Source organism: Strix aluco, chromosome 19 (assembly GCF_031877795.1).
Source record: "Strix aluco isolate bStrAlu1 chromosome 19, bStrAlu1.hap1, whole genome shotgun sequence".
In the NCBI taxonomy this organism is placed as follows: domain Eukaryota; kingdom Metazoa; phylum Chordata; class Aves; order Strigiformes; family Strigidae; genus Strix; species Strix aluco.
This window is the reverse complement of record NC_133949.1, coordinates 16,006,879-16,034,430: the sequence shown is the minus strand read 5'-3', so window position 1 is coordinate 16,034,430 and position 27,552 is coordinate 16,006,879. Positions and strand designations below refer to the sequence as shown.

Below are 27,552 nucleotides of genomic sequence, written 5' to 3'. Positions count from 1 at the left end.
AAAGAAGTGCTTGTTGCACCTAAAGTGCTGAAACTTTGTGGGAAGCTGTGGTTTCCGCTGGGGAGGTAGAGGGAGGCTGTCTCCCACCTCCCCTGACGGGATGTCCTGCAGAAACGTTTCCACTCAGGCCATCTCTGGAGCTAATGCCTATTCATTTAGTCAATTTATTTACATTCATTAAAATACTTATTTTGTTTAATTTATTATTCAGGTAAAATTTGATTTGCATCTGCTATTCTGACACCAGCCTTCATGTGTTAAAGCAGCAGGGACTGCGCAGCTCTGAACTTGCTTTGGCCTGGGTTGAAGCAACGCGGCTCAGCTCCGCGAGACCTGACCGGGTACTTCTCCAGGAGGAGGTTGCACCTCTTCCCAGAGGTCTCTTGAGAAGGAGGAAGAGTTGAAGCTGTCAGTACATGTAAACTCCTTCAAAAATCATCAGAAAAAAAAGGAGTTACCAATGCTGATGTGGTCTGAAAGTTGGTGCTGGCTCCCGAGGCCGAGGGGTGCCTTGTCTTGGGGCTCCAAGGCCTGGCGGCTCCTGCACTGGGAGAGCAGTGTGGGGGTGCCAAGGGCCCCTTGCTTACTGGGGCAGGAGCCCCAGAGAGTTGGAGTGGGAGAGACTTTTCTTCTGGTCCCTCTTTAAAAGGACAACAGCGGCTAGCCAGGGTTTCCCGTGGAGAGCTTTTGGTCTGGCTTTCAGCTGGCTTCTGCCTTTTTCCTGGCGGGTGGCTTGCTGGCACAGAGGTGCTGGGAGCTGCCTTGGGAGAAGGGATTGCCCTTCCTCTGCGTGTGTTGCGTTGGCCTTGAGCTCATGTGAGCTGCGTGGTCTTGGCTTTGGTTTAGTTCTGAGATTTTTGTGCTAGGGATGTGGCACGTGTTTTTTCTTCTGCTCAGTGTGGAGTTGTGTCTGTGAAGCCATGTCGAGCACTCAGAAGAGAAACCTGTGCCGAAGCTCTGGCTGCCGGGAGTGGGAGGGTTCTTGGGTTTTGCTAACTGGACACAAATGCTTTTCCAGGCAGATCCCAGCCTGGTTGGTTCGGGCTGCAGCTCTTGCCCATCACGTTGTGTGTCGGAAAGATCCAGCTCTTTGCACGTGTCCCAGGAAGCTGGGACCACCGAAGGGACCCACGTAGCCGGATGCCGGGTGGCGTGTGTCGGTGCGGGCTGCGTGCCGGCCCGTGGCGGGGCTGTGATGCCTGGCTAATGCCGCTGGGGGAAGGTGAGGAGCGGGCGGCCGTGGCCTCGCAGGAGGCATGCTGCGGCCTGCTCGGCTGCGGCCTCCCCGGGGCTTGCAGAAATCTCCGTAATCCCTGCTTCAGTTGCCGGGATTTCTTAAAAGTAGTACAGGAAGAGAGAAGCGGTGTTAGGGGGTTGTGTGTGTGGTTTTGTGGTTTGTTTGCATTTGACATGGCAGAGCAGGGTGAGATGACAGAAAATCCGTCTGGAAACTACTTGCTGGTTCACTGCCTGGCTGTTTTGTGCTCGCCTGCTTAGTATGGATGGCTGGGCCTGGGCCCGGGCGTGCCATAGTAACTGCCCTCGCCTTGTAATTCAATGCATCTCCCTCGCTCGCAGGTCTGGCAGCGCTGGAGCGCGCTCGCACCCGTCCCATGCTGCACTGGTGCAGCACTCGAGATCAGGCTATTTATAACCCCCCCCCGGGCCGGGGCCGTGGGGCCGGCATCCCTCTGCCAGCGCGCCTGAGGAACCTGTTAGATACGCGTCTGGTTTTGCTCTGGCGCGGCGGGGAGAGGAGAGCTTCAGCTGCTGGGAGCTGCCTTTGGGCTTCGTGGATATCGTGGCGGTCAGGGGCGAAGGCGCGCGGGGGCTGAAGGTCGCCGGGGGGGCACTTGGGAGAGCTGCTGCGAGCCCAGCGTTCGGTTCTGGCGAGCAGGCGGGACGTGAGCTCAGGACGCCGCACGGAGTCAGCTGCCGGTCCTCTGCGTCCCGCCACCCTGGGGCCGAGCAGGATTTTTCTGTGGAGAAGGCAGCCGACGGCGTGAGGAGGCGAGCAGGTCTGGGCTGCGGAGGGCGAGGGCTGCCGCGTGGGCGTTTGCCTCGTGGGGACTTCAGTCTATGTGTGCAAACAAAACTTAACTTTTCTAATCCGGTGCTGTATGAACCAGGCCGCTTGCGATCATGGGGAACGGCCTTTTTGCAAACTGCTGCAGGCACGTCACCGATCTGATCTTCCAGACGCGCAGCTTTAACTCGCCCGATGAGAGGTCGCCCCTCTTGCCAAAGCCTCCCCCAGGCTGCGCCGGCTGCCCGGAGAGGCCAGAAGCTACCCAGCGTGCTGGGCCCTATCCGGACATCATCCCCAGCGTGGCGGTGACTGGCAGCCTGCAGAAGTGCACCGAATACATCGAAGAGCTCTGCAAGGCTAAGGACGAAGAAGGAATGGTGACGGTCTGCGATAAGAGCTGCTGGGGAGCCGGCGCCGCCAGCCCACTCCGGCAGGCAGAGGCATCCCGCGCGGTGGCTGTCCTTCCAGCCGACCTTGGGGAAGGGCCGGCAGGGCTGGTCGATCACGCTCCGTCGCTTGAGGCCTGCCAGAGCTGCGTGAAACTTGAGGACAGTGGCTTAGCCCACAGATCCTGCCGCCGGGAGGAGCACGTGGAAGCAGCTGATGGGGGAGATACAGCCCTGGGAGCACGTCCTGCCGGCCACGATGAGGGACGAGTGGCCTCACGTTTAGACACGGCCTTCGCGGATCCAGACAGCGTGCCGAAACGCAGAGATGCTGCTGCCTCCCCGGCGAGCCCTGGGACACCTCCCTCTGCTCTGCCAGCGGGCGCAGGGAAAACCCCGCCAGCCCAAAGGACAGTCATGCCTGTCCCTTCTGGAGAGGTGTCACCTAAAGCTCAGGACACAAGTACTGGTTTTGTAGCGACAGAACCCGCTGCCTGCCCCGGCGGCAGGTCAGGCTGTGATCCTGGCTCTCAGGTGCAGGTGCTGCCCTCGAAGCAGCAGCAGAAGAAGAGGAGGAAGAAGAAGAAGCTCCCACTTCTAGGTGCTCAGTGGCGTGGCACTCTGTCATGCTTCGGGTAGCCCAGACGCCTGTATGCTCGTAGCAGGGGTGGGTGGCTGCGTGTGCCCCTGGGATGGGGCAGGACAAAGGAGAGGGGAGGCGAGGTGATGTTTTAACTTCATGGCAGGAGGAAGATGAGGAAGGTGGTGAGGAATCCCACCAGCTGTGTGCCAAGGGTCTGTGCCTTGTCCATGTTGGCAAAACAAACATAAGGGGGTTTTGCTTTTTTTTTTTTTTTCCTTAATTCGTAAGGCAAATCCTTCTCTCGTGACTGTGAACAGGGTCCCTGTGCAGGACCGCAGGCGGGTGGGCAGGAGTGCGGGGCGGCCAAGGATGGGAGCAGCGTCTGCTTGGAGCCTTCAGCTGCCCTCAGCCGTGCGCGGGTGGGAGGAGACGCCCCAGCTGCAGGGATGGAGCAGCTCCGTGGCTGCTCTGAGCACAGGGACGGGGTGTTCCTTCTCCTCCTTCGCCCCATGCATCTTTCCAGTGCTGTGGGGACAGCGGGGCCCCAGCTGCTTGCTGCGGTGTGGGAGGGGGCAGCCACTCGGCTGTGTCCTGCTTTCCTCCTCTCCCACTTCTCCATGAACTGGCACCAAATGGTGACTGAGCTGGAGCAGCTTTTGTTCTGGCCAGGACTTCTAGGATATGAGAAACTCAGGTTATTATTTTGTAAGTCTCAAGGTCAAATTTTGCCTTTCTATCACCGTGTTTTGTTTCTTTTCAGTCCCTGTGGAGTGGCTGAATTTTGGGTTCAGAACTTTGGTTGTCTTTTGGTGCAGCTGGTGGCACGAGGGGATGTGCAGGGTGACTGACCCGAGCTGGTTGCCTGGTTTCAGGTCTAGTGCCCCGTTTGCTTTCAGGGGTTTAATTTTCAGGTTTTGTGTCTCATAATCTCTGCTGCTACTAAATGTCGGGAAGGAAACGTCTCTCCTGCAGAGCAGTCTCTGGGTTTCGTGCTGTTCCTTCCCCTGCTCTCCAGACCAGGCTAACTTGCAGCAACATAATCTTGCCTTTAAAAAAAGGATTAGTGACTGCAGTTTAGAAGATTTGTTTGAACATTAATTAGTTCTTAACTAAAACTCCCCATGATCTATCATATTGCTGTATGCAGCCAGTGACACTCAGGTTGGGGTGTGCCAGGATCGGTTGGGTCCGGGGGTGCCCAGCACCTCTGCAGGCTTGCTGTGAGTAGGAAGTGTCGCCTTGGCCTGTGTACTCCTTGTCCAGGTGCAAAGATGAGAGTTAATCCTTTTGCTGAACCTCCAGGTGAGGTGCGAGCCACGGTCAGGCTGCTGGTTCCTCCCGGTGAGGCGGTGCCTGTGCTGCCGCCTTCCCTGGTAGGTGTTTTGCTTTCTCTGCTCTCCTGATGCTGTCGCCTTGCACGCACCCGGGGTTTGGTCACGCTGTGCTCCGAGTAGCAATGAGAACATCGTGTTACAGCTCGGCTGCCAGCCAGGGCAAGCTGGAGCTTAGCAGCCTCCGCCGTGCCTGCGGGTACAAACCAGGGGCCAAAAGGGGGAGGGTCCTTGCCAGGACGCTGGTGCGTCCCTTGGAGTGACAGGGGAGACTGGAGGTCACGGCCTCTGGTCGAGGCTGCAGAACGGCGTCTCGAGGCCGAGGCGTTCCGAGGGATCTCCCACTCCGGCAGCGCCCCTGGAGCGGCCGGGCAGTGCCCCGGAGCGGGTGGGACGGCTTCTCCATGACTCAGCCGCCTTCCGCGAAACCGTCCGGGCTGCATCGCCCAGCGCTTTCTCCTGTGGGTGAGAGCTTGCGACTAAACGCGGCTCCTGGCCCGTCTGGGGTTCAACTGAGAGTGAGTAACAGGAGAGAAATTTTTGCAGGAGTCTTCCAGGTGTCCTTGTGCTTGCTGCCATCTTGAATGTACTGAAATGAAGCGCCTGGCGCCTTCGCCTCGCTCTGCCTGCCGGCGCTGCCAAGGCCGCGGCACAGCCGGTCTGCAGCAGGTGGGAAGAACCGGTGACCCACTTTAAGGCAGGTGGGTGAAGCTCCACTTCCCCGCGGGGAGAGCACAGGCCGTGAGTCAGCACCCGGCAGGCAACACGTCCTCCAGGCAAGCTGGCCTGCGCTGCCGTCAGCTGGGGTCGAAACAAAGCATGCTGTTTTTGTCAAAGCATACCCCTGCCCTAAAATCCCTGCTGAGAAGCCCTTGCTGGCCTTAAATCAGAGGGTTAACCTGCTGGAGAGCTGGTCTTTCTTAGTCTAGGCTTAACTTTTGTTTCTAAACTTAAGACAGTGCTGTCTGGAGCTGGATCTTCTGGCCTAAGGAGATGTGAAGGTGTTGCCTCTATGTTTCTCTCTGTCACAAAGTGCAGAGCCACACCAGCCCCCTCTTCGCTTACGTGGGGAAAGAGGGATGGAAAGTGCGAATATGTGGTCTTGCTGCAGATGAGAAACGCTCTTCTGATTTCCGAAACAATCGGTAGTTTGGGGACCTGATACCAGTGAGTAGCGAAAAGCAGAAGCATGGTCCTGGCTGGTCACTTTTCCCCGCTGCGTGCAAGCTGTCCCCACCTGGCTGTGCAGCTGGAGGTGTTTGCTGTGCGCAAGACCAGCGTGTGCATGGGTCACCCAGCTCTCGTGTGAAGCCTGTCCCCTGGTTTGGTTAGTCCCTATGCACTGCTTTCCTCCTCCCCACTGCCAGCTCCAAGCTGGGCAGTTATTTTCTGCTTGCTATGGAGGCACCTCCTCTGCTGGATCTTGCTTAGTAAAACGACATAAAATCACATTTACTCAGAGGTGACAGTGTCCCTTTTGGGAATATCCTGCCAACTAGTAGCTTCAGCGCCCACCTCGCTGCTGCTGAGTCGGCTGGTGGGAGAGGATCCCTGGTGAAGCCTTTAGTGCGACACGGCACAGGGCAGACTGCAGGAGCATCGGGACAGGCGCCACGGCTGGGAATGAGAGCAGAGAGACAGGAGCTGCACATCCCGCGGGCTGCTCCTTCCACACCTCGGCAGCCAGCGGAAGCCCCACTGTTCCTGAGCAGCACCTCGGGCTTGTCACCAGTGACGCTGCTGGAAAAGGCCCTCGGTCACGGACGGGTGGGGACGGGGGTCTCGGGGCGGTGGGCAGCACCGCTGCGGCTGTGCCTGGGTCTTGCCCATGGCGTCTGCTGCCACAGCGGTTGAAGAGGGCTGTTGGGTCTCTGTTCGGCGGTCCAGCCTTCCTCAGCCAAATTCTGCTTCCGCTTGCTGCGACAGCAGGAGCAAAAGCTGGGTGATCCTGCCCTGCTCGGGTGGGCTGGGCCACGCCTGGCTCGGGAGCCTGGCAGGGTCGTCCTGCCTGTGGTACCAGTAGCCCCAAGTGTAGCTTTTCTGTGGTAGCTTTTCCACTCTCCCTCCTCATCCCGGTGAGGTCAGGCAGTCTGGGAGGAGCGAGGAGTGTGTGACGAGGGGCTCTCCCCAGCCCTCCGGGCATAGCATGGTTTTCCTGAAACCACAGCTCTTGGGGCACTCTTGCGTGAGGCTTCGCTCTCCTCCTCTCTAGCACAACTGTAGCTTGCTAAGAGCCGGAGCCAGGCCTCTCGCCTGCCTTGCCTGTGCTTTCATCTGTCAAAGAAGTGAGCGGCTTCTGTTAGGGACATACACAGAGTGACAGGGAACATGAGCAGCAGCAGCCGAGATGCTGAAGGCAGCCGAGGCTGCTGGAGGTAGCTCTGTTACCTGCTGCCTTTTGGAACGGGTGCGCTTTCCTTGCGCTTCGTGCTCTTTCACCGTGTCCTGATTCAGCCTTGGCCATTGTCTCTGAGGTTTGCTGTTGGCAGTCGTAGTCTGGAGCAGGACTGTGACCCTCTGGGGATGTTCAGTGGGGCTGGAGGCTGCAGCCTCATGTTGCATTTGAGGTGTGCGAGGGGATGTAACATTTCCACCCCTGTTCTATCTGTGGTGAAGGTTGGGTGACTTCCCTGGGCTGCCCGAGCAGTTGGGGCTGATAGGCAAGTACTAGCTGTGATAGCTTTAGGTCTTGGAGCAGAGCACCAGACTGCGTTTGGGCAGCGAGGGAGGTTGAGCTGCCGTCTCCCCTGGAGCGCAGCTGGGGCTGGTGCCTGCCTGGGAGCTGAGGAGGAGGAGGAGAGAGACCTGCCAGGAGGAGCTGGCTGGAGGACTGCAGCGTGCTGCTCAGCGACCTCGGGGTGTTATCCTGGCTTTGAGCTGCCCTGACCCCCGGCAGCCTTTCCAAAAGGCTGTTCCCAGCAGCCGGGCGAGCCCCCAGCCCGCTCTGTCCCTGTGCCTGGGAGCACCAAGCTGGAACCACCATGCAGGACTTGGGGGTCTGGCGGCCGGGTGTGCGGGTGGTGCAGCACCTCGGTCCAGCGTATCCTCCAGCACCGTCCCCAGCCCGGTTTGGTGGGTGCAGGCTGCTCTCAGAGACCTGCAGCTTCCGAGATCTTATCAGCTCTCTGACCCTATCCACCTTATTGGAAAAGAAAACAAACCATTTTGGGAGCAGTGAAGTAGGTGCAGAGAGCTCCCCATCCCCGTGACGCATCTCTAAATGAGCACTTAAAATGTCGTCACCTTTTTCTTGAGTAAAATTGCTTAGGCAAAGCCTTGCCCTGGCACCATGGGATCTCTGCAAAGTATTTTGGCAATGCGGAGGGTGGCCAGATGCAGGCAGGGCTGTGGGAGCTGTTTGGGAGCTGTGGGGTAACCTAGCTGCCACGTGACGCGCAGCTTAGCAATGCAACCGCCGTCTCATCCCCTCCCTTCTCTCCTGGCTGAGCAGCAGCGTACCAGGAGGTATGTTAGGAGCTGTGCAACATGTTGGTGCAGAGGTTACAGCTGCCTCTGGGCCGCAAAGCACCACACACCCATTTCTTTTAATTAAGAGGCTTCTTAAGACTAAGCTGAATGTGTTGTACGCTGACCCATCCTTCCTGCTTTCCTTCCCTCCCCTCTCCGCACAGGGTTTGTGGAAGATGTAAACCCCGCAGGCGAGCGAGAGCACGTTAATTATGCTGTGAGGGGAAGGGAGGGAAGGGCCTGGCACACCTATGTCTAGTAAACACCGAGTGCAGAATAAAACGCTTGCTGCCTTTTAACCCCTGGTTCGCTTGGGTTGGCCGGAGGACGGTCGTGGTGTCCGAACCAGTCTCTCCAGCCACTCGGGGAAGACCGTCTGTTTGCTCACACCTTGCCCAAATCCCTCTTTTCTCACCCAGAGCACCCGTCCGGCATGGCCCTGATGAACGGCAGCGGCCCGCACGAGAGCCTCAAGGGCGAGAAGGAGGCCAGGCAGAATGGCCACGAGGAGGCTGACCCGGGGGAAGATGGGAACGACCAGGAGGTCATTGTCATCCAGGACACGGGATTTACTGTCAAGATCTGTGCGCCGGGGATAGAGCCCTTTTCCCTGCAGGTACCTCCCTTCGCCGGCGCTGGAGGAGCAGGCGGGAATTGTTTGAGCCAGGGCATGTGCAGCACTGTCCCCTCAGCCAGCTGGGGAGAGAAGGGGATGGGACCGAGCCCAGGAGGGCCCCTGTGGTCTGGACAGTGTAGTCAGGCTGCTCCCGGCTCCCTGATGGGGTTCAGTGGGGACAGAGGCAGCAGAGCACGGAGGGTGCAGGAGAGAAGCTGCCTGGCCACTGGCTTCTAGAGAAAAAGAGAGGAAGAGGAGACACAAGCAACAGGCCTGCCTGGGCTTTGCAAGGACGGGGAGGGTGTCCTGCTCCAGAGCCCGGGTTCGGAGCAAGGGGAGGGGGAATTTCCCGAGGTGTAGCCACTTCTTGCCCATCACAGAGGGGCTCGGGCGTGGAGCTGAGCATGGGGGAAATGGCCTTCCTGCTTCTGGGCTGTGAAAACACTATTTCTGGGTCTGACTCCCAGGAAGGGAAATCCCTTCGCTTGCCTGGCAGCTGTGGCATGGGGCCCCTCGGGCTAACCCGGGTTTAGTGCAGCGACAGGCGCTAGGCCAGCTCAGGGAGCTCAAGCACTAGCCTGACGATGAGGGGAATGGTGCAGCCTCTGCTTCCCCTCTGCATGGAGAGCTCCTCGTGTGCCATGTGGACAGTGATGTGCTGCCAGGTCAGGACAGGCTTTGACACGCTTGGCTGATACTCTGATGTAGCTTCATGCTTCCCTGAAAACCATTTGGATGAAATCTCTCTTAATTTCAGGGAGAGGCATCTGGAGCCTAAACCCAGAGGGAGCTCTTATCTCCCCAAGACTAGCAGAGAGTGCAGTGACATTGCATCTCCCGTGGAACCAGCTGTATCACAGCCTAGCTTTTTTCTCCTTTAAATCCCCTTGGCTGTTAGTTTTAATAACCTAATAATAGCAGGCCATGGTGTTTACAGCAGCTATGTAAACTACCCTGAGTCCTGTGAGCTTGAGAGCAGTGGCAGGGGTGCTGGAGCCCAGGCAGGGAGGCAGGAGCGCAGCCCCCGTGCACAAGCCAGGGCGGTTTCTTGCGTCACCAGAGCGGGAGGTGTGGCACTGGCATGGCCCTGCCGCGCCGCAGATACCGCAGCAGATCCAGGGGAGGAAATGGGCTCCTTTCCATGTGCATCGGTCAAAGCCTCGCCACAAAGGCGCAGCGTGAAGGGATAAGGGAAGAGCTCCTGGTTTTCCCCCACTTCCTATTCCTCAGTGTGCTTCGGCCCCCTCTGTCCCATGCTGAGCGCTTGGCACGCTCCAGGCTGTCGTGCCTCTGGGCGCTGGGCCCCGCGGGTGGAGCTGGGGCGGCTGACCCTGCCAGAGTGGCCGTGCCCTCCCAGCAGGGACAGGAGCCATCTTCTGAGAGGGAGAGCGCGAGGCTGCCTCACCAGGCCTGGAGAGGTACAAGAGGGGTTTGATTCTGCAGCAGAGCGACAGAGCTTGGCCAGGACACGTGTGAGGATTGAGAATAACTCTCTGGGTTCTTCCCTTCTTAAGGTCTCTCCTCAAGAGATGGTGCAAGAGATCCACCAAGTTTTGATGGACCGTGAGGATACCTGCCATCGGACTTGCTTCTCTCTGCAGCTGGACGGCAATGTCCTCGATAACTTTGCTGAGCTGAAAACTATTGAAGGACTGCAGGAGGGCTCACTGCTGAAAGTGGTGGAAGGCAAGTTCCTTCAGGCTTCGGGAGGGAGTGAGCTCGGGTTGTCACAGGGAGTGGGTTTGGCCGCCTGGCTGCCCTTTCCTGCACTCCTTTGAGACCTCTGTGCCCAAGGAGTAGGCAACTGTGTAATTCCAGTTTCTTTCCTCCCTTTCTGCTCATCAGAGCCATACACGGTGCGAGAAGCCAGGATACACGTGCGTCACATTCGGGACCTTCTGAAGAGTCTGGACCCGTCAGATGCTTTTAACGGTGTGGACTGTAATTCACTGTCCTTCCTGAGCGTCTTCACGGAAGGAGACCTGGGAGGTACGGGGTGAAAAGGCTTCTCTGGCGTGGTCAGTGTGTTCATTCCCCCGACTCCTTGCTTTGTTAAAACTCATTGTAACGATCAGCTGTCCCACATCATTCAGGAGTGCAGAGAAACACTCGGAGCACTTTCTGCATTCCTCTTGAGTAATTATCGGAGGAGGGAATGCTGCATTTTTCAGCACTGACTTTCTATCTCTGTCCATTCTAGACAGTGGAAAACGGAAGAAGAAAGGTACTGAGATGGAACAAATTGACTGCACCCCTCCTGAACACATCCTGCCAGGTAGCAAAGAGAGACCCTTGTGTGCCCTCCAGCCCCAGAACAGAGACTGGAAGGTAGAGTTCTCCTGTGGCTTTAAAACGGCTCTTGGCACATTCCTTGCCACAAACTGGTGTTCAGGGTTTGAAAGCTGTGCTGAAGTGGACTTTGGGATTTGCTCTGCTTGATGCTTAACGAGGGCTGGAATAGCAGTGCTTGGCCAAAAGAATAAAGTCCAGGAGCTTGTGTGCAGAGCGCTGGACACCCGGCCTGGACAGCTGCAGAGCGCGGGATGGCCGGTCTGGCTGGGGTGGCCGGGGAGGGAGAAGGGCATTTCTCTGCCCAGCCCCTCAGACAGCATCGGCGGATCACTGCGCGATACCCGGAGCTTTCCCGTACCCTCCCCCTTGGGTTCCGGTTTAGAAGCCGCCATTTGAAAACCAGTACAGCCAGAAATCCATGCCTTGTGCAGCCCAAAGGCCCAGGGGTCTGTTTCCACCCGTGTCTTACGGTGTGAAAGGCAACAAGCTGAGGCACATTAGGGGGCTGCAAACGGCTTGAGGAAGGCCGTGCTCTTGAGACCAGGTTTTTTTGTAAGCTCTGCTTCTGGAACCGTGCGCGGGCGGCCCGTAAAAGGCGTGTATGTCGGATGGCTCTAACTCAAGGGAATAAATTCCTGCTGACAGGAGTTGCTTCTGTTGTGTTCTTCTGTAGCCTTTGCAGTGCCTAAAGGTATTGACGATGAGTGGCTGGAACCCTCCACCCGGTAACCGGAAAATGCACGGGGACCTCATGTATTTATATGTCATCACGGTGGAGGATCGGCACGTCAGTATCACTGCGTCCACGCGAGGATTTTACTTGAATCAGTGAGTAACTAAGACTCCTCCTGTCCTGCCCCGCAGCAGGGAGCTTGCGATAGCCAACTGGAAAAGAACCCACAAGCAACCCATTGCTGCTCTTCTGGGGTTTGGGTTTTTTTTGGTAGAAAAGAGCCTATTTTAACTGGCTGCTCGCATGGGTTTGTAGGAGTTGCTATACTGGATTGGGCTGTTCAGTTATGCCTGGTACCATTTCTCCACAGCGGGTAAATGCCTGGTGCTTTAGGGAAAATTTAAACATTCCATAATGTCATCAGCTAATTAGAGCATTTTGAGTTGGGAGGGAATTCCTTCCTGACCATTGCAACGATCTCATTTTGCCCTAAAGCAAAGGCACAGACTGTCGGAACTTCCTAAGATGGGCACAGATTTGACTAGATTTATTTTTTTTTTCTGAAGTAGTGACTATGAAAGATTGTTAAAGTGGCAGAGCTGTGGCTGTACTGAGGGAGGTGCAGGGTCTGTCCAGCTCGGTAGCCTGTAACAGACCTGTTGAGTTGGGGGTGGACAGGAGAGAACTTCAGAGCCACAAACCCTGCTGTACCTGAGCAACTGCCAGCTCAGAAACATCTCTGGGTGGCCTCGATCCCGCAATCCAGATAATCGCCTGGGCAACCGTAACTGCGTGTTTGAAATACAAGGTTATAATTCATGGGAGAATGAAGCTGCCTGAAGAGAAAAGGAGAGGTTAAAATATAGAAGATAAAATTCAAGCACACTTCCACCTTCTGTCTCATGGAGTGGAAGTGCTCTGTGTTAAACTGGCTCAGGGAAGAAATAATTTATAGTCTGTTGTGTCCCCCCTAGATCCGTAAAAATAAGTGTTAAAGTAATGAGTCTAAGGGTACGCATTGGAGTGCAGGTCCCAGGAGGCTGGGTGGCACAGTGAACATGAAACAAGTGGCCTTTCTGAGTCTGGCAGAAGGTGCCCTGGGGAGGGGGAGCTGTGGGTGCGCTGCTGGCGGGTCTGAGCTCGGCCTGCAGCCAGGAGAGGAGCTGTCCTGGGAGGGCACCGGCTCTTTGGTCTGCTTGTGCCCTCACCGCTGGGGTCGCTGTTAAGCAAAGGCCTTCCTGGTGAATTTGGGAAGCTCTGAGAGATCGATTCTTCCCAGCTCTAAAAATAGAAGCCTTTCTTGAACCCAGTGGTGCCTGGAGAAGGTCTATATTAAATTTTCTGGGCCTAGGTGGAGGGTCACTCTCACGTGGAGAGACAGGAGAGGGCCCTTGCAGCCCATGTGCCCCATGGCCCACATTTTGCAAGTGAGGATGCGTTGTGCAGGCCCTCTGTGGATGGAGAGCTCTTGCTCCTGTGCGGAGGCCATGGGAAGTCTCGGGTGTGACGATGGCTTGAGACTGTTTCTCTTCCCTCTTGCAGGTCTACGGCGTACAACTTCAATCCCAAACCTGCAAACCCCAGTTTTCTCAGTCATTCCTTGGTGGAACTACTTAACCAGATCAGCCCTACCTTCAAAAAAAACTTCTCCGCCCTACAGAAGAAACGGTAGCAGCACTTTTTCCTCTCCAGTTGCCTTGAGTAGTCTGTGGTGGAGTTGCTCGCTGAGCCTGGGCTGCGTGGCTGGTTCCGTGGGAGCTGGGTGCCGCGGGCAGAGCAGGGACTGCGCTTCCCGCTTGCTCTGAGCTCGCGTAGTGGGGGGGTGGTCGGGACGTGCGAGTCCGTGCAGTGAGGAGCACAAACACCTGAGTCAATGTCATGGCAGCACCCTGATGTGGCTTTCCCTTGCCCAAAACACAGGGCTGACGTGACCCGCCTGCTGTCGCTCAGCGCGGCAGCAGCAGAGGCCAGCGGGAGCCCAGAGTCCCGCTGCTCCTCCACTGGATGGTTTCTCTTGGCTGTAGCTCCCAGGTGGCTCCTGCTTACAGCACGCAGATTTATGGATTTCAGTTCTGCCCAGAGCACAGGGTGAGGGCACGACAGCTTTCCATCGCCGTGGGAGTGTCGGTCGTGGGGCTGACTGGAATTCATTGTGCTCTGTCCCTGCTGGACACGTCGGGCAGTTTGTGCAGTGGGAGGGGAAGCCCCGAGGTGGGCTGTGGTGTTCATAGGAGGGGAAAGCACTGACATGTCGACCCTGAGCTGTGGGGCTCCTCACTGAGAGTCCCTGGACGGGACGTGCCTCATGGCAGAATTGATGATTTCCTAGTTTAACCAGGCACCAAAGAGTTAACGTGGAGCATGGCCACGTGCTGCACCAGCAATCACTAGGTACTTCTTCCATGAATCCAAACAAGAGACTGAAGCATAAAATACCAGGGAAAGAAACACACGAGGGCTTTGCGTAGGCTTATGGTGGAGAGAGAATAATTACTTTCAACGTGTCCGTGCATGTTCGTTTTCTCTAATTTCCTCTAGCACCTATAATAATAAAAAACCCAGTAATGTATTGTTTTATTCTCCTGTCCTTGCTGCAGGGACCGTTTATTCTGCTCCAGGACAGTGGGTCCTGTGCAGAAGCCTGTTGTTCTTTAGAGTCCCCTTAATGACCTGCCTCGGCTCGGCAGGGTGCAGATTGACAGGCACATTGTGTGGCTTTCGGGAGCTCTGCTGCTGCTCTCATTAAGAAGATGAAAGTGATGGTAGACAAGGGCTGGAAATTAGCAGTGGCCTCCAGCCACCACTGTGACTATCTGGCCATTTAAAAATGATTATACTGTACTGCTGCTTGGGCCAGAAGTAAATACAGATGAGAGTCCCACGCCTGCTGTGAGCAGACAGATTGCACTGGGGCTGTTGGGTGAAGCTCGCCTCTTCCCTGCCTCAGCGGGTCCGTGCTGTGGGCTGGCTCCGTGCTGCACCCCGACAGAGCGGCGAGAGCTGAGGGCAGTGGGCATCCTCCGAACACAGAGGGCGGTGGGGCTCTCCCGGGGTACAGCCAAGGGTGAAACTGGGGAGAGGGCGCTGGGGAGAGCCCAGGTGACTGCAGACGAGAGACGCCCGTGCCAGTCAGTCATGGGGTACGGTGCTGGTTAAAGTCCACTGAGCTGCTCGTCAGGCCTGGTCTTGCTATTTGTCAGAAGCTGATGTTGCAGCAGAGGGAAAATTCTCTTAGAATAGAAAGAAATCTCCCTTTGGAAAATGTCTGATTGTTCTTTCTCCCAAACCAGGGTTCAGAGACACCCTTTTGAAAGGATAGCCACTCCTTTCCAAGTGTACAGCTGGACGGCGCCGCAAGCAGAACATGCCATGGACTGTGTCCGGGCAGAAGACGCTTACACTTCTCGCCTGGGCTATGAAGAGCACATACCTGGACAGGTATTGGCCTCGCTTTGCTGAGAACACTGGCAGGAGTTTTGCTGCCAGCTGTGCTGGGAACCGGTTCACTTTTAGCCAGTAGACCGCTGGTATTTGTGGGAGGGTTTTGCTCATCAAGGGGAAAACTTGGGGAAGTCCTTGTTCTTGACAGTGCTACAGGGGCTGTGCGGCTCAAGCTGCAGCTCCCTCAGCACGTAAAGGGCTGAGAGGGGCAACTTCTGCTCAGGTGTTTATAAATCCCATGTGCTGCTGCGAGCGCCGCTGCACAGAGCGAGCTGCTCTTTCAGTTACGCAGCATAAGCTGGGCTGAGGGAAGATCCATCCCAGGCTGCTGTCGGATAAAAGTCCACTCATGAGGAGTGTTGCTAATTCGCTTCCTCTGAACTCCACGCAGCCTGAAGTCTTGCCCCTTCCCCTCCCTTCTCTCACAAAACACCTCATAAAGCAGAAATGCTGACTTGCCAGCCCCTTCCTACACAGCGTGTTGCTTCCCACAAGGCTTTGACTCTTTCAGACCAGAGACTGGAACGAGGAGCTGCAGACCACGCGGGAGCTGCCACGCAAGAACCTGCCCGAGAGGCTGCTGAGAGAACGAGCCATCTTCAAGGTAATGTCGGGGTGCGCAGGCAGCTCCTCGCGTGGCCCCTTCGCTGCTGCCCGCGTCGCATCCAGATGCTTCACCCACGCTGCCCGTTCGAGGCTGCAAGGGTCAGCTCCCTGCTGGTGAACGAAGGGCTCTTGTTCTCTCTCGTGAGTGTCTGCCCTCTGCTCCCAGCCCCACGGGGAAGAATCAGGCCACCCCCTCCTCGTCCTCTGCTGTCCTGTCTGGTCCAGCCCTCCTCCAGGTAGGGGGAGGAACAGGGTGAGGGGGGGACACACTTAGACCTGAGTCCCCCCTCTGCAGAGAGCTAATGGTGGAGCCATGCTGATCCCTGATGTTCTGGCTCCTGGGGGATCCAAGCCACTAACCAGGCTCGCAGGAGTAGAAGCCCACTGGCCAGCCTCCCTGCTGGAAGGCTGTCGGGAGGAGAGGAATGATGGAGAAATCTGCAGGGAGCTGGGAGAGCTTGGGGCTGGCCTGTGAGGGTGGGGGCCCTTCCTTACCCAGCTTTCTCTCCGCCTGCCCCCAGGTTCACAGCGACTTCACCGCAGCAGCAACCAGGGGTGCTATGGCTGTCATCGATGGCAACGTCATGGCCATCAACCCCAGCGAGGAGACCAAGATGCAGATGTTCATCTGGAACAACATCTTCTTCAGCCTGGGCTTTGACGTCCGTGACCACTACAAGGACTTTGGCGGAGATGTTGCTGCTTATGTAGCGCCTACCAACGATCTCAACGGTGTGCGGACCTATAATGCCGTGGATGTAGAAGGGCTCTACACGCTGGGGACCGTAGTGGTGGATTACAGAGGTTACAGGGTGACAGCTCAGTCCATTATTCCTGGCATCTTGGAACGGGAGCAGGAGCAGAGTGTCATCTATGGGTCAATAGACTTTGGCAAGACAGTTGTCTCGCACCCCAAGTACCTGGAGCTGCTGGAGAAGACCAGCAGGCCCCTGAAGATCCAGAAGCACAAAGTCCTCAACGACAAGAACGAGGAGGTGGAGCTGTGCTCCTCGGTGGAGTGCAAAGGCATTATTGGCAACGACGGGCGTCACTACATCCTGGACCTGCTCCGCACTTTCCCTCCAGATCTAAACTTCCTGCCTGTTGAAGGGGAGGAGATGCCAGAGGAATGTAAGAAAATGGGGTTCCCCAAGCAGCACAGACACAAGCTTTGCTGTCTCCGGCAAGAGCTTGTTGATGCCTTTGTAGAACACAGGTGAGCTGAGCTCCCCCCTCCTCCGCCTGCAGCTGGTCCCAGTCCCAGTCTGGACTGTGCTGCCTTGTCCCAGGGAGGTCACAGCAGAGCACCCAGAAGTGGGCAGCTCCTTTCCCCAGTGCTTGGCAGGTGCGATTACAGAGACCTCATTAACGAGGGGTGAAAACAGGAGGGATTCTGACAGGGTTACAGCGAGCCAGGGCAGGAGCTGGTTTGCTTTTCAGTCTCCAGATCTGTTTGTGGTGTTTCCTGTCCAGACATTTAGAAGTTCTTCTTTACCTGCAGATACCCTGTGCCCCTGATGGCTAGGGAACAGGAAGGATTTACACTTCTTTTTAAAGCTCTCCAGATGTCTTGAATGTTACCTTTTTTTCCTAGAGGCTGGGAAAAAAAATAACTTATGGGAACTGCTGTGGCTGCTTTTGTGGTGGGACGTGTTGGCGTTCGGGCTCGCTTGGCGCAGGGGAGGCAGTGGGAGCTCTGGGAGCAGACGAGTCTCAGTGGTGATGTTCTGGTGGTGTAAATGCTCCTGCTCCTGATGTGAAGGGCTGCAGGTGCTCTGCTGTCACCGACAGTCAGAGCCCGTGCTTGGCTTGCCATGAAGACAAGCCCTCCAGTTGCTGACGGAGGAGCCCTGCCCGCTGAGCAACCTGTTCCGCAGCCAGCCCTTCCCAAAGCCTGCAGGCAGCCTTTGCTGCTCCCCAGGAGAGCTTCCAGACCAGCAGCCTGCAGGACCGTGGCCGTAGGGTGCTGCTGCTGCTCCTTGGCTAGTAGAGGCCGGGCCTTTCTGCTCAGGTCTGGCAAAATTGCTGCTGGTTTGCCTTTGACTAGTCCTGTGCGTCTGGCAGCGAGAGTCGTCCCAAGCTGTCTGCTGATGCTGTGTGTGGAAAGTGATTTGTAACCACTGCAAGGAGATTAGTTTCCTGTTGTGATGAGTAATGAAAACCCACTTTTTTTGCTTCTTCCGACAAACTGGTGTGTGCTGCTTTTGATTTTGGAAAGCTCATGGGCAGAGGGTGCATGTCCTGCCTTTCCCCAGGGAAGCTGTATGGTGTATAATGCTAACTTCGTGAGCTTCTTCCTCGCAGAGCAGTGGTGCTCCTCTTCGGTTCTCCTGCTGTGCTGAATTCCTCCTGTCCTTTCCCGTAGGTATCTGTTATTCATGAAGCTGGCAGCGCTGCAGCTGATGCAGCAGAAGGCCAACAAGCAGGAGAGCTCCGGCGCGCTGGAAAATGGCGCCTCTCCGGAGAACGGCACCGCAGACAGCGAGAAGTCTGAGTCAGAGGATGGTAAAATAGACGATAACGTGACTGGACTTGATCAGGTGAAAGAGCTTGCTGAGACCATTGCGTCTGATGATGGAACAGGTATTTTGTCCTCGGCGCCAGGAGCAGCCCAGGCCTCCTGCCTCGGCTGGTGGGCCCTCTGCGGTGGGCGGTCGGGGTGATTAGTGCTTGTTAAACAGGACACGCGCTGCCCGCTGCTGTCGATGTTTCCTTAGCTCTTTGCAGAGAGCCGTTCGCACGGAGCTAATCGCCCTGGGGGCCGGTTGGGTAGGTGGGCGAGTGTCTCTGAACGAAGCTAGTCCATCGGCTCTGCTGCAGGGATGGGGTGGGTGGCTGGGGCCAGGCTGACAGGCCTCGTGTGGGGGGTGCAATGCGCAGGCACCGTGGGGAACCCCAGGCTTGGATTTCTGAGTATTAGTGGTTGGGGGGTGTCTGTGGGTTTTCTGGGTCATCTTACCTGCTCATGTTCAGTCTCTGCATTTTTGCAGCCATCCTTTCCAAATATCTTATAATTGAGGGTTTTTCTAATGGATTGCTGCAGGATGTTCCATCGTTGCTGCTTTTACTAACAGAACTCTTCTCTCTCAAGCTAGGCTTGTCATTTTTCTGAAATCCCTGTTCATTTGTGTTCTGTTTTTCTTCCGGCTCCAGTGGATCCCAAAAGCAGAGAAGTGATTCGAAATGCTTGCAAGGCTGTAGGCTCCATTAGTGACACGTCATTTGACATTCGGTTTAACCCAGATATTTTCTCACCAGGTACGTGTACAAGGAGCTGGTTTTAGTCCTCCTTCAGAGGATTGCTGTGTCCAGCCAACTACAGGCAAAAAATTGTGTTCTGAGCCAAGAATACTGCTGGCTTTTGGCTAGCTGGGCATGGTGCAGGATTCTCCGTGAAGCACAGAGATACAGAAAAGAGAAAGAATTGTAATTGATTGCAATGCTCCAACTACCAGGGGCGGGCAGGGAGCTGTCTCCCACCGCTGTGCTCGGGGGAGGTCTGCAGATCGCTGCCAAGAATTTTCTTGCAATTCTGCTGCATCCCAGCTGCTAGACCACATGAAAAGAAGCAGAAGGAGGGGAAAAAAATTAAATTTGATCCTAATGTAACAGTTTGCACAAAAAACAACAGTTGTAGTTGAACGACTGACGTTGGATCCTCGGTGAAGGGCAGGGTTTGTTTTAGTAACATCACAGCGAGCAGGTCACGGTGCCCTTTCAAACGCCTGCGTCAGTCGGAGGCGTCGTGGGTAGCTTTCCCTGTCTGGAACCAGCACTTTGTACCTGGAAATACAGAAGAAGCTCCCAGAGTGTGTGTGTGGGTGAATACCAAGGCTGTGTGCATGCAAACTGCAGGGGAATGGCCACATAGTTGAATTTAGCTTGGAATAAATGTGTTGGAAGGAGCATGTGTTTTGAAACGCCCAAGCACCTTCTAAGGCTGGTAGGGATTAGGCCTTTGGCGCAGACTTTGCAGTTAGAACTTAAACCTTATTTTAATTTTGGTGTGCAAAAGCAAAAGGCTCTGAGTTTCTAGCACTTGCAGTAGTGCTGGTCCGTCTGCTGAAACGCTCCCACTCCAGTCTGGCCAGTTGACTCTTGCACTGGCAGTGCGCACAGCGCTTTGCAATGGGTAGAATGGGCCCAATAAAGAGCAGAATTTGGGCTTTTAGGAGCTGTGTTACGAATGAATGGGTGGGCAAGAGCAGCACAGCTACTCGCCAAGCAGAGCAGCTAATGCTCTTCCCCTTGAAACAGGTTGTAGAGGGGGTGAGTTTCTGAAGAAGCGTCTTTAACTCCAGGGAGACAGAATCACTTCAACTTTTCACCCGCTCTTACTAAACACTTTCTGTACGTGACTTGTTTCTTCTCTGAGTTGTTGGGGTTTTTTTCCTCTTTTACTCTCCTAGGTGTTCGTTTTCCCGAGTCCAGCAAAGAGGAGGTGCAGGATCAGAAGCAGCTGCTGAAGGATGCCGCTGCGTTCTTGCTGTCGTGCCAGATCCCCGGTTTGGTAAGGAACCAGGGACTGGCAGTTGCGTCCTCTCGGAAAGCTCGAGCCAGGTCGCTCCAAGCAGGCGCCGCCGCAGCGACGCACTGGCTGCGCCTCCCGAGCGAGCGCCGTGCTCCCGCTGGCAGCGGGAAGGGGCAGGCGTCTGGGCAGCGCACGAGGGGTTTTCCCTTTTCCCCTCTTACATCATGGCACAGTTTTCCCACGTCGCTCCAATAAAGAACTTTTGGCACAAGTAACTAACAGCTATTGCTAAGAGTTTGGGACAATAAAGACCACATAAGTCATCCTCTCTAGCCCTGGGCGTCCTGCACAACGTATTGTATGATCCAACCCTGACTGTGACTCAGTCAGTGACTAATAATTTGGAGCAAACTGGGAAATTGTTCTTACTAATACCTGTTGTGGAAACTCCCTCTGTAAGTCTTGGGCATTGTGGATGCTTACCCGTGGGCCTGGCTAGATGAGAAATCCCAGCTCTTCCCCTCTCGAGATGCTCTCTAAATTGACTGCTAATGCATTTGTTACAGCCAGCTGTAACTAGGAGGGTAGAATTGCTGATTTCCACTCCAAAAGATTCAGTGGTTGTTGGTCTTATGTAGGAGGGGATTTTCCTTGCTGGAAAGTTTCTTCTGAACTCTAAATCCACTAGTTTTGTAGTCAGCATAACCTTTAAGACCAGGTATTCAGCTTTTAAATAAAAAAGGAGGGGGGGTGGATCAGAAAAGGGCTTGGTGACTGTAGCTTTACCAGATGATTGGGACACTGGTATATAAACCCAAAATGCTGCACAAGCAGGTGTGGGGGCAGGTTACAGGCAGCCCTCTGTACTCTGTGTATCAGGGAGTAACTGGTGTTACTCCATGATGTGAATTAGGTGACACTTTATCAGCACTGCAACACAACTTAAAATGCAAGTGCCACTCCCCCTTATCAGCGAAGTGTCTACCACTCTGTGTAGTTGTTTAATTGGAAATGTTTTTAGTTAGTGACTGTGAGGCCCTTAAAGAAGGGTTAGCCTGCTCATTCCACAAGCATTAGGTAAATAAGCTGTGCCGAGGGGAACATGGTTCTCGCTGCCTGAGCCGCAGGAGTCCCGAGTCCCTGCTCTGTCTCGGGCAAACAGCTGGAAGCATGAACCGTGCTGAGCGTGTCACTGTCGGCCTGGTCTTCCCCTGCATGGGGAGTTGGGTGAAGCCTGAGCTGTTCCACTGGGGCAGTGGATCTCTCCGCATCTCGGTTGCCCAGTGCTTACTGGGGTGTGTAGTGCTGCTTGTTCTCCACTGAGACCCAAAAGTGGTACAAGTGGCAGGGAGCTGGCACAGGGCTGCAGGTGTTCCCCTGCCGCTGTAGCGTGGTGGTCTCTGGTGTCCACCACTGCCCACCAAAACAGCCTTGCTCGGGGTCGCTGGTGGCCTTTGGAGCTTGTCATTTGAATGTCACCCCTGGAAATTGCCTTCTCTGTCAGGCAACGCCTTTTTTCCCCTTTGCACTCAGATAATTATTTTTTTAAGTTTTTAAAAATCGAAATGCTTACCTTCATGTTTGCTCTCAGTAACTGCAGTTTGTACGTACCCTGCAGGTCAAAGACTGCCTGGATCACACGGTGCTCCCCATGGATGGGGCCACCTTAGCAGAGGCCATGCACCAGAGGGGCATCAACATGCGTTATCTCGGCAAAGTGATCAACTTCATCACCAAGACCCCCGGCCGTGCTCAGCTGGATCATATTTTTGTAAGTGTTGAGCTGTCGGTTAATGCCGCCTCTGATATACTTTGCCCTGTAGAGATTCCAACTTGCCCAGTTGTTCTCTCTGTGTAAAAATGAACAGTTTCAAAAGTGGAGGAGCAGGGAGAAGGACCTGTAGGTGCTGGATTGGGGGGTTTGGCTCCCAGATCCTTAGTGGCTTTCATAACATTGGGGGGTTTGAGTGTCCTTCGGGATAGAGAAGCGCTTCAGGGATTCCGAAGCGCGATAGCAGGTGACATGGTTGGATTTTAAGCCGTGCATTGCTTAAGCTTCTAATATCCATCAGGACTCTGGATCAAACTGGAAGGTTGTGAGCGTGGCCGCCCGTGGCAGCACCCAAGGGTGCTGAGCTGTGCCGCGCCATGTGGGGTGGCTCGTGGGTGCCGTGCAGGGGTGCGCGGGGGGCTCTTCCCCTGCTCCAGGAGCGGTGCCAGATGCAAAACAGCTCAGCACTGCAGCGTGAGGGCTGGAGAGCGCGTCTCCGCAGATCCTGATAAAAGCCCACTTGAAAAGCAAAGTGTATTTTCCACTGTTATTGCCCACTGACTCTTAGCTTCCGTTCTTTATTCCTTTGGGTAGAAAATAGGAATCAGCGAATTGATCACCCGATCGGCTAAACACATCTTCAAGACGTACCTCCAGGTATGACCCGCAGTCTGACCTTTGCCTTGCATGTCCTCTAGTGCCTTTTCCCCACCAACAGGGAGCTGTTCGAGGCTCTTCTCTCATTAGGCAGTTCAGGGGAGTTGCTTAGCAACGGGAAGTACAAGCTCATTAGTGCCAAAATAGGTGCAGGCCTGTGTGTAAGGGAAAACAAGTTCCACCTGAAGGTGGCTTTCCCCGAGAGCCATCATTCATGCTTTTCTTCCCCAGATTCTTACTGCTTAAGGCTTTTAAAAGTGAAATCACAGCTTGTTTTCCTTGTAATACCTTTTCCTCTTAAACAGTGTTGCTTTTGCCCTTCGAAGAAGCTTTTTTAATTGCGTGAACACCGGTGCATCCCACGCCTGTCCGTGCATGGCACAGCAGCACACCTGGCTTTATTCCAGTGTCGGGATCTTTACGCTCTCTAGTTTCTCTGTCCCAGGTAGCAGCCCCAAATGGAACTATATATTTGTGTGTGTGTAGGTATATATTATCATATCTACGTAATTCTGTCTGTGCTAGTTCCACTTGCAAATGCTGCCTTCCTCTGCTCCCCTGGCAGATTTTCCTGTTTCCGTAGGGCTGGGTCTGTGTGAGGCTCAGGGCTGGGGTAGTGCCTGGGCGATGGCGGGAGTCTCCCATGACTGATGTTGGTGTCTCGCTGTAGGGCGTGGAGCTGTCAGGGTTATCAGCAGCCATCAGCCACTTCCTCAACTGCTTCCTAAGCTCCTTTCCAAATCCCATTGCCCATCTTCCAGCTGATGAGCTGGTCTCCAAGAAAAAGAATAAGAAAAGGAAAAACAGGAACCTTGGAAATGCCGATAACACTGCATGGGCCAGCATGACCCCTCAGGAGCTTTGGAAGAATATTTGTTCAGAAGCAAAGAACTACTTCGATTTTAGTCTTGAATGGTAAGCTGAGCAAATGGCCCTCGCTTGGGCCTGGACTCTCACCAGATGGCTGGAGCTCTTGTTGTTCTTTAATGGGACTTGCCTTTTTGACTTATTGTCTGTTTGAATATAAATTTGTACTCTTGAGGGAGTTTTACAGGCTTATAATGGAAAGAAACCGGGCAGATTGCAGCAAGGGGAGTTTAAAATGAGATGAAACCTATGAGGCAAAGGCAGCTAGGAAAAAGCGGAGGAAGGGAAACCTCTTAGTGGTGTGGGGGGGAGCAGAAGGCCAGAAGCTGAAGGAGTGTGGTCAAAAGATATTTGTCCATATACAGACGATGATTTAGGCTGAAGGGAGCTTATGTTCCAAAACCAAGGACAGCTTCTCCTGGATCTGAAACAGACGGTGAATTAGGCTGCTGGAGGGTGCAGATAGTGAGTGTTAAACCAGGAGCACAAGTGACCCGAGAGAAGAGCCATGACTAGTTGGCTAAATGGGCAGGTGTCCCCTCCTGCTGGGGACAGCTCCCGCTACCAGGAGCTGAAGGTGTTCAGGCTCTCGCCTAAACTCTGCAGTGAGCTTTGAGGAGAAACTCAGAGGATGTCAGTAAAAAGTACTGTTGGGCACCTCTGTAAGCCTTGGCAGGCCCTTCCCATCCACTGTAGCGTCGGGGTTCGGTCAGTGCCTGGCTGCAGGGGACACACGCGGCGCAGCGATGCCCTTGAGCAGAGCCTCACCTGAGAGCTGAAGCGTGCCTCTGCTTTTTGCAGTGAGAATGCTGACCAAGCAGCTGAAGTGTATAATCTACAGAAAATCACCCTGCTTCGTGAAATCTCCCTCAAAACTGGAGTCCAGGTGAGATCCCCATCCCTTCCCCGTCGTGTTTGGCTCAGACGCGCGCAGTAAGCGCAGGCTGCTTCGCCCGGGCAGCCCTTGGCAGGCGCTGCGAGCCCCTCGAGGTCTCTGTGGTGTTAGTCTGGGAATACAGGCTCCAGCCCCGGGGAAAGGGGTTTCTGATCTGGTTCCCTTTGAGGGTGAACTTGCTGTGTGTCTCCCTGGGAAGATCCGCCGGCCCGAACGTGATTCCCGTAGCTCTGTGACAAACCTGACGGAGGCTCCTGTGCACACATACTCCCCACCCAGAGAGGAGCAGCTCTGTGGGCAGAGCAGGACTCCGGAGCTCTCCTCGCTTGAAGAATGGGGGGTTTCCCTCCCCACAGCGCTGTCTGGGGGAGTTGGGCTGGACGGGGTTCCTCTGCCGGGGCTCCAGCACTGGCACTGCGGTGCCGTTCGGCCGCGCACGCGTGGTGTGGCCTACACGTGCCCTCTTGCCCAGCTCTGTCCCCAGGCAGTGGTACAGGAGATGTTTGGGCTGTGAATCCCATGCAGAATTCAAGGCTCATTTTCTCCTTTTCTTGCCTGTGCCGGTGGGGACTGTGACCTCTGGTCTTTCTGGTTCCTCCAGATACTGCTGAAAGAGTACAACTTCGACAGCAGGCACAAGCCCACCTTCACGGAAGAGGATATTCTCAACATCTTCCCCGTAGTGAAGCACGTGAACCCCAAAGCCTCCGATGCTTTCCACTTCTTCCAGAGCGGGCAAGCAAAGGTTCAGCAAGGTACAGACCCAGCAGGCCTCTGCCTCTTGGGGCGGCCGCTGGTAGAAGGGGGAGCAGGGGGTGTGTGGCACAGCCCACTGCCCTGCAGTGATGAACCTCCCCACCCCTTTTGGTGGAGAATCGGGGTCTTCAGGACCATCTGAACCCCCCCTGCTGTAAAGGTACCAGCGATGGACACAGATGGGCACAGGGCAGCAATTTCCTTCCAGGTTTTAGTCCTCACATAGGCAGTGACCTACGGCTGCACCACCACCACTGGTCACTTGAACGCGCTTCCCCAGTACCACGAGGGGTTAGTTAATGTCCATACGTAAATAACTTCTTTCAGGTTTCTTGAAGGAGGGCTGTGAGCTCATCAATGAAGCCTTAAACTTGTTCAACAATGTGTATGGTGCTATGCATGTAGAAATCTGTGCCTGCCTGCGGCTGCTAGCTCGTCTCAACTATATCATGGGAGATTATTCAGAGGTGAGTGAGGGCTTGGGCAGGGTCCAGTTAGTCCTCTCAGCCTTTCCCCGTGCTTGCTCAAGCACACGGCACTGTGTGACGTGCTCTTGGCTCTTCTGTTCTCTTTAGGCCTTAAGTAATCAGCAGAAAGCGGTGCTAATGAGCGAGAGGGTCCTGGGTATCGAGCACCCCAACACGATTCAAGAATACGTGAGTACGGGGTGCTGGGGGAGAGGCAGCACCTCGTGTGTCCGCCTGGAGACTGTGAGCCTTAACTCGTGTCTGCGTCTGGAGAGCAGTTGCAGTTCTCCTCCCCTCTGCAGCCTTCTTCCCAGAATCCTTCACTTTCATCAGAAGTTTTGTATCTTAGGATTTTGCAAACCAAATACCTCAGGATTTGTGTTAAAAGCGTCCTGCATGGTCCTACTTAGTTTAGAATTTGGAGGTTTTGTCTGTGGAATGTTTATTTATGTTCATTAATTCTGCTGGCTTTTGCCCTGGGCTTATGTCAAAAATGAAGAAAAATAAAGAATCCCTCCCAAAGTGCAATCAGAGCATCATACACACACAGGTCAGTTTTGAAATATTCCTTGAGGTGCACAAGGGAAACTGAAATGAAACACTTTGGCTTCCTTGGTGCTGTCTGATGCGATGCCTCCGTGGAGCTGTGAATCAGCCAGCAGGCCTGGGCTTTTCACAGTGGCTGAAATCCTTTTTAACTGTAAAGGGAGACGTTTTTATTTGTGTGCAGCTGAGGAAAGGAGGAGAAAAGAGAGGAGTTTGCTTTACAGAGTGGTAAGTAAAAGCTGTTAATGCTGGGTTGCTGCTTGTGTTACAGATGCACCTGGCTTTGTACTGCTTTGCAAACAGCCAACTCTCCACAGCCCTGAACTTGCTGTACCGCGCACGCTACCTCATGCTGTTGGTATTTGGGGAGGATCACCCAGAAATGGCGCTTTTAGATGTAAGTAATCTTTTGGAGATTAGAAGCTTGAAGACTAAGAAATCTCTTGGCCTTTAAAATGCCCCCGGTGCTGGCTATTTACAGTAAATGTTTAGGTGCTTTTTCCTGCCTGGGTTACTCCCAGTTAGTGCCATTAGAAGAAGGGGAAGAACGGCTGGGAAGGTCAGCCTGGAGCTCTGCGCTGGGGCACTGGAGCCGTGGGTTCGAGCGCCTGCAGTCCTTGGGCAAATTCCCTCATTCAGCCTGTTCTTGCTGCCCTCGCTTAAACCAGAGGCAGCTCCTTCTCTCTCTCTTGCCTGGCTCGATAGGACTGAGCTCCCGAGGGGGGAATGGTCTCGTGGCACGTGCTGTAGAGATCCCCATGGGGCCTTTCCAGCAGCAGGGGGTGGTACCTGGGCAGCAGTAGGCACATGCTTTGCGTTTGCGTCCCCAACGCCCGCGGGACTTCTCTGTGCAGAACAACATCGGCCTGGTGCTCCACGGGGTTATGGAGTATGACCTGTCCCTCCGGTTCCTGGAGAACGCGCTGGCCATCAGCTCCAAGTATCACGGCTCCAAGTCTTTGAAAGTTGCACTAAGGTGAGGCAGGGTGGAGCGCGGGGCTGGGTCACCGCGCCCTCGGAGAGGGAGGACGTTCACCACGCGCTCGCGGGGGCCGTGTCCGGCTGCAGCCTCTGCAATGGGGGACTGGGGCTCGTCCCAGCGCTGACTCCTTGGGACTGCTGGGCTGCGTGAGGGAGGAGGATCATGGTGCAGCTTCTGAGTTTGCTGTCTCAAAGACAGAAATCCCCCGTTCTTACAGTGATTTGTGGGGTCTGCTGTAATGCTGGTTGCCCCAAAAATCTGTCAGGATGACCCTGGTCCTTGTGGACTCTCACTCTCCACATACATTTTTTTACTGAAGGTCGGAGGGCAAGGCTAATGTAATTACGTATTGTCCCAGTCTCCCAGTGTAAACACTTGTATTTAATTGTTGCAGCCCTCAGGGAGCTCTCTTTGAGAAGCATATAATTTGCTTTTGTCCTTTACCATAAAGCCTTGTATTTGAATAAAATACTGAGCGGCTTCCCTGTGTTTCCAAGGGAGCTGTGAGCAGTCAGCACCTTTAGGAAGCACCCACTGCTCTTCGCTGCTCTAGCACTGCCCTTGAACGCAGACCTGGCTCGCTGTCAACCAAGCAGTGGCCCACTCCTAATTACTAGTACCACATTGCAACCCATCTGCTCTTTGTCAGGGTGAAAATAAATCTTATTAAGCACCCGCAAGAGTCTGATTTGTTTTCCGGGAGTTGATGGATATG

At 54.8% G+C, this 27,552-nt stretch overlaps 1 protein-coding gene across 3 annotated transcripts in view; it reads left to right on the top strand.

The window, feature by feature from the left end:
• The window catches only part of CLUH (clustered mitochondria homolog), a 39,087-nt gene that overhangs the window by 5,381 nt on the left and 6,154 nt on the right, over positions 1-27,552 (top strand). The window contains exons 1-22 of one of the 3 annotated variants that reach the window (XM_074845550.1): positions 1,043-3,016; positions 8,217-8,413; positions 9,928-10,099; positions 10,259-10,402; positions 10,614-10,741; positions 11,379-11,533; positions 12,921-13,046; positions 14,669-14,816; positions 15,331-15,423; positions 15,947-16,641; positions 17,791-18,008; positions 18,579-18,683; positions 19,835-19,935; positions 21,515-21,667; positions 22,262-22,324; positions 22,995-23,239; positions 23,993-24,077; positions 24,688-24,841; positions 25,170-25,309; positions 25,418-25,498; positions 26,127-26,252; positions 26,710-26,831. In XM_074845550.1, the coding sequence (XP_074701651.1) occupies positions 2,143-3,016; positions 8,217-8,413; positions 9,928-10,099; positions 10,259-10,402; positions 10,614-10,741; positions 11,379-11,533; positions 12,921-13,046; positions 14,669-14,816; positions 15,331-15,423; positions 15,947-16,641; positions 17,791-18,008; positions 18,579-18,683; positions 19,835-19,935; positions 21,515-21,667; positions 22,262-22,324; positions 22,995-23,239; positions 23,993-24,077; positions 24,688-24,841; positions 25,170-25,309; positions 25,418-25,498; positions 26,127-26,252; positions 26,710-26,831 (4,325 nt within the window). In that variant the 5' untranslated portion in view covers positions 1,043-2,142. Of the gene's footprint in view, positions 1-1,042; positions 3,017-4,907; positions 5,497-8,216; positions 8,414-9,927; positions 10,100-10,258; positions 10,403-10,613; positions 10,742-11,378; positions 11,534-12,920; positions 13,047-14,668; positions 14,817-15,330; positions 15,424-15,946; positions 16,642-17,790; positions 18,009-18,578; positions 18,684-19,834; positions 19,936-21,514; positions 21,668-22,261; positions 22,325-22,994; positions 23,240-23,992; positions 24,078-24,687; positions 24,842-25,169; positions 25,310-25,417; positions 25,499-26,126; positions 26,253-26,709; positions 26,832-27,552 lie in introns of those variants that run through there. The other 2 variants (XM_074845552.1, XM_074845551.1) reach the window with 2 other exon arrangements.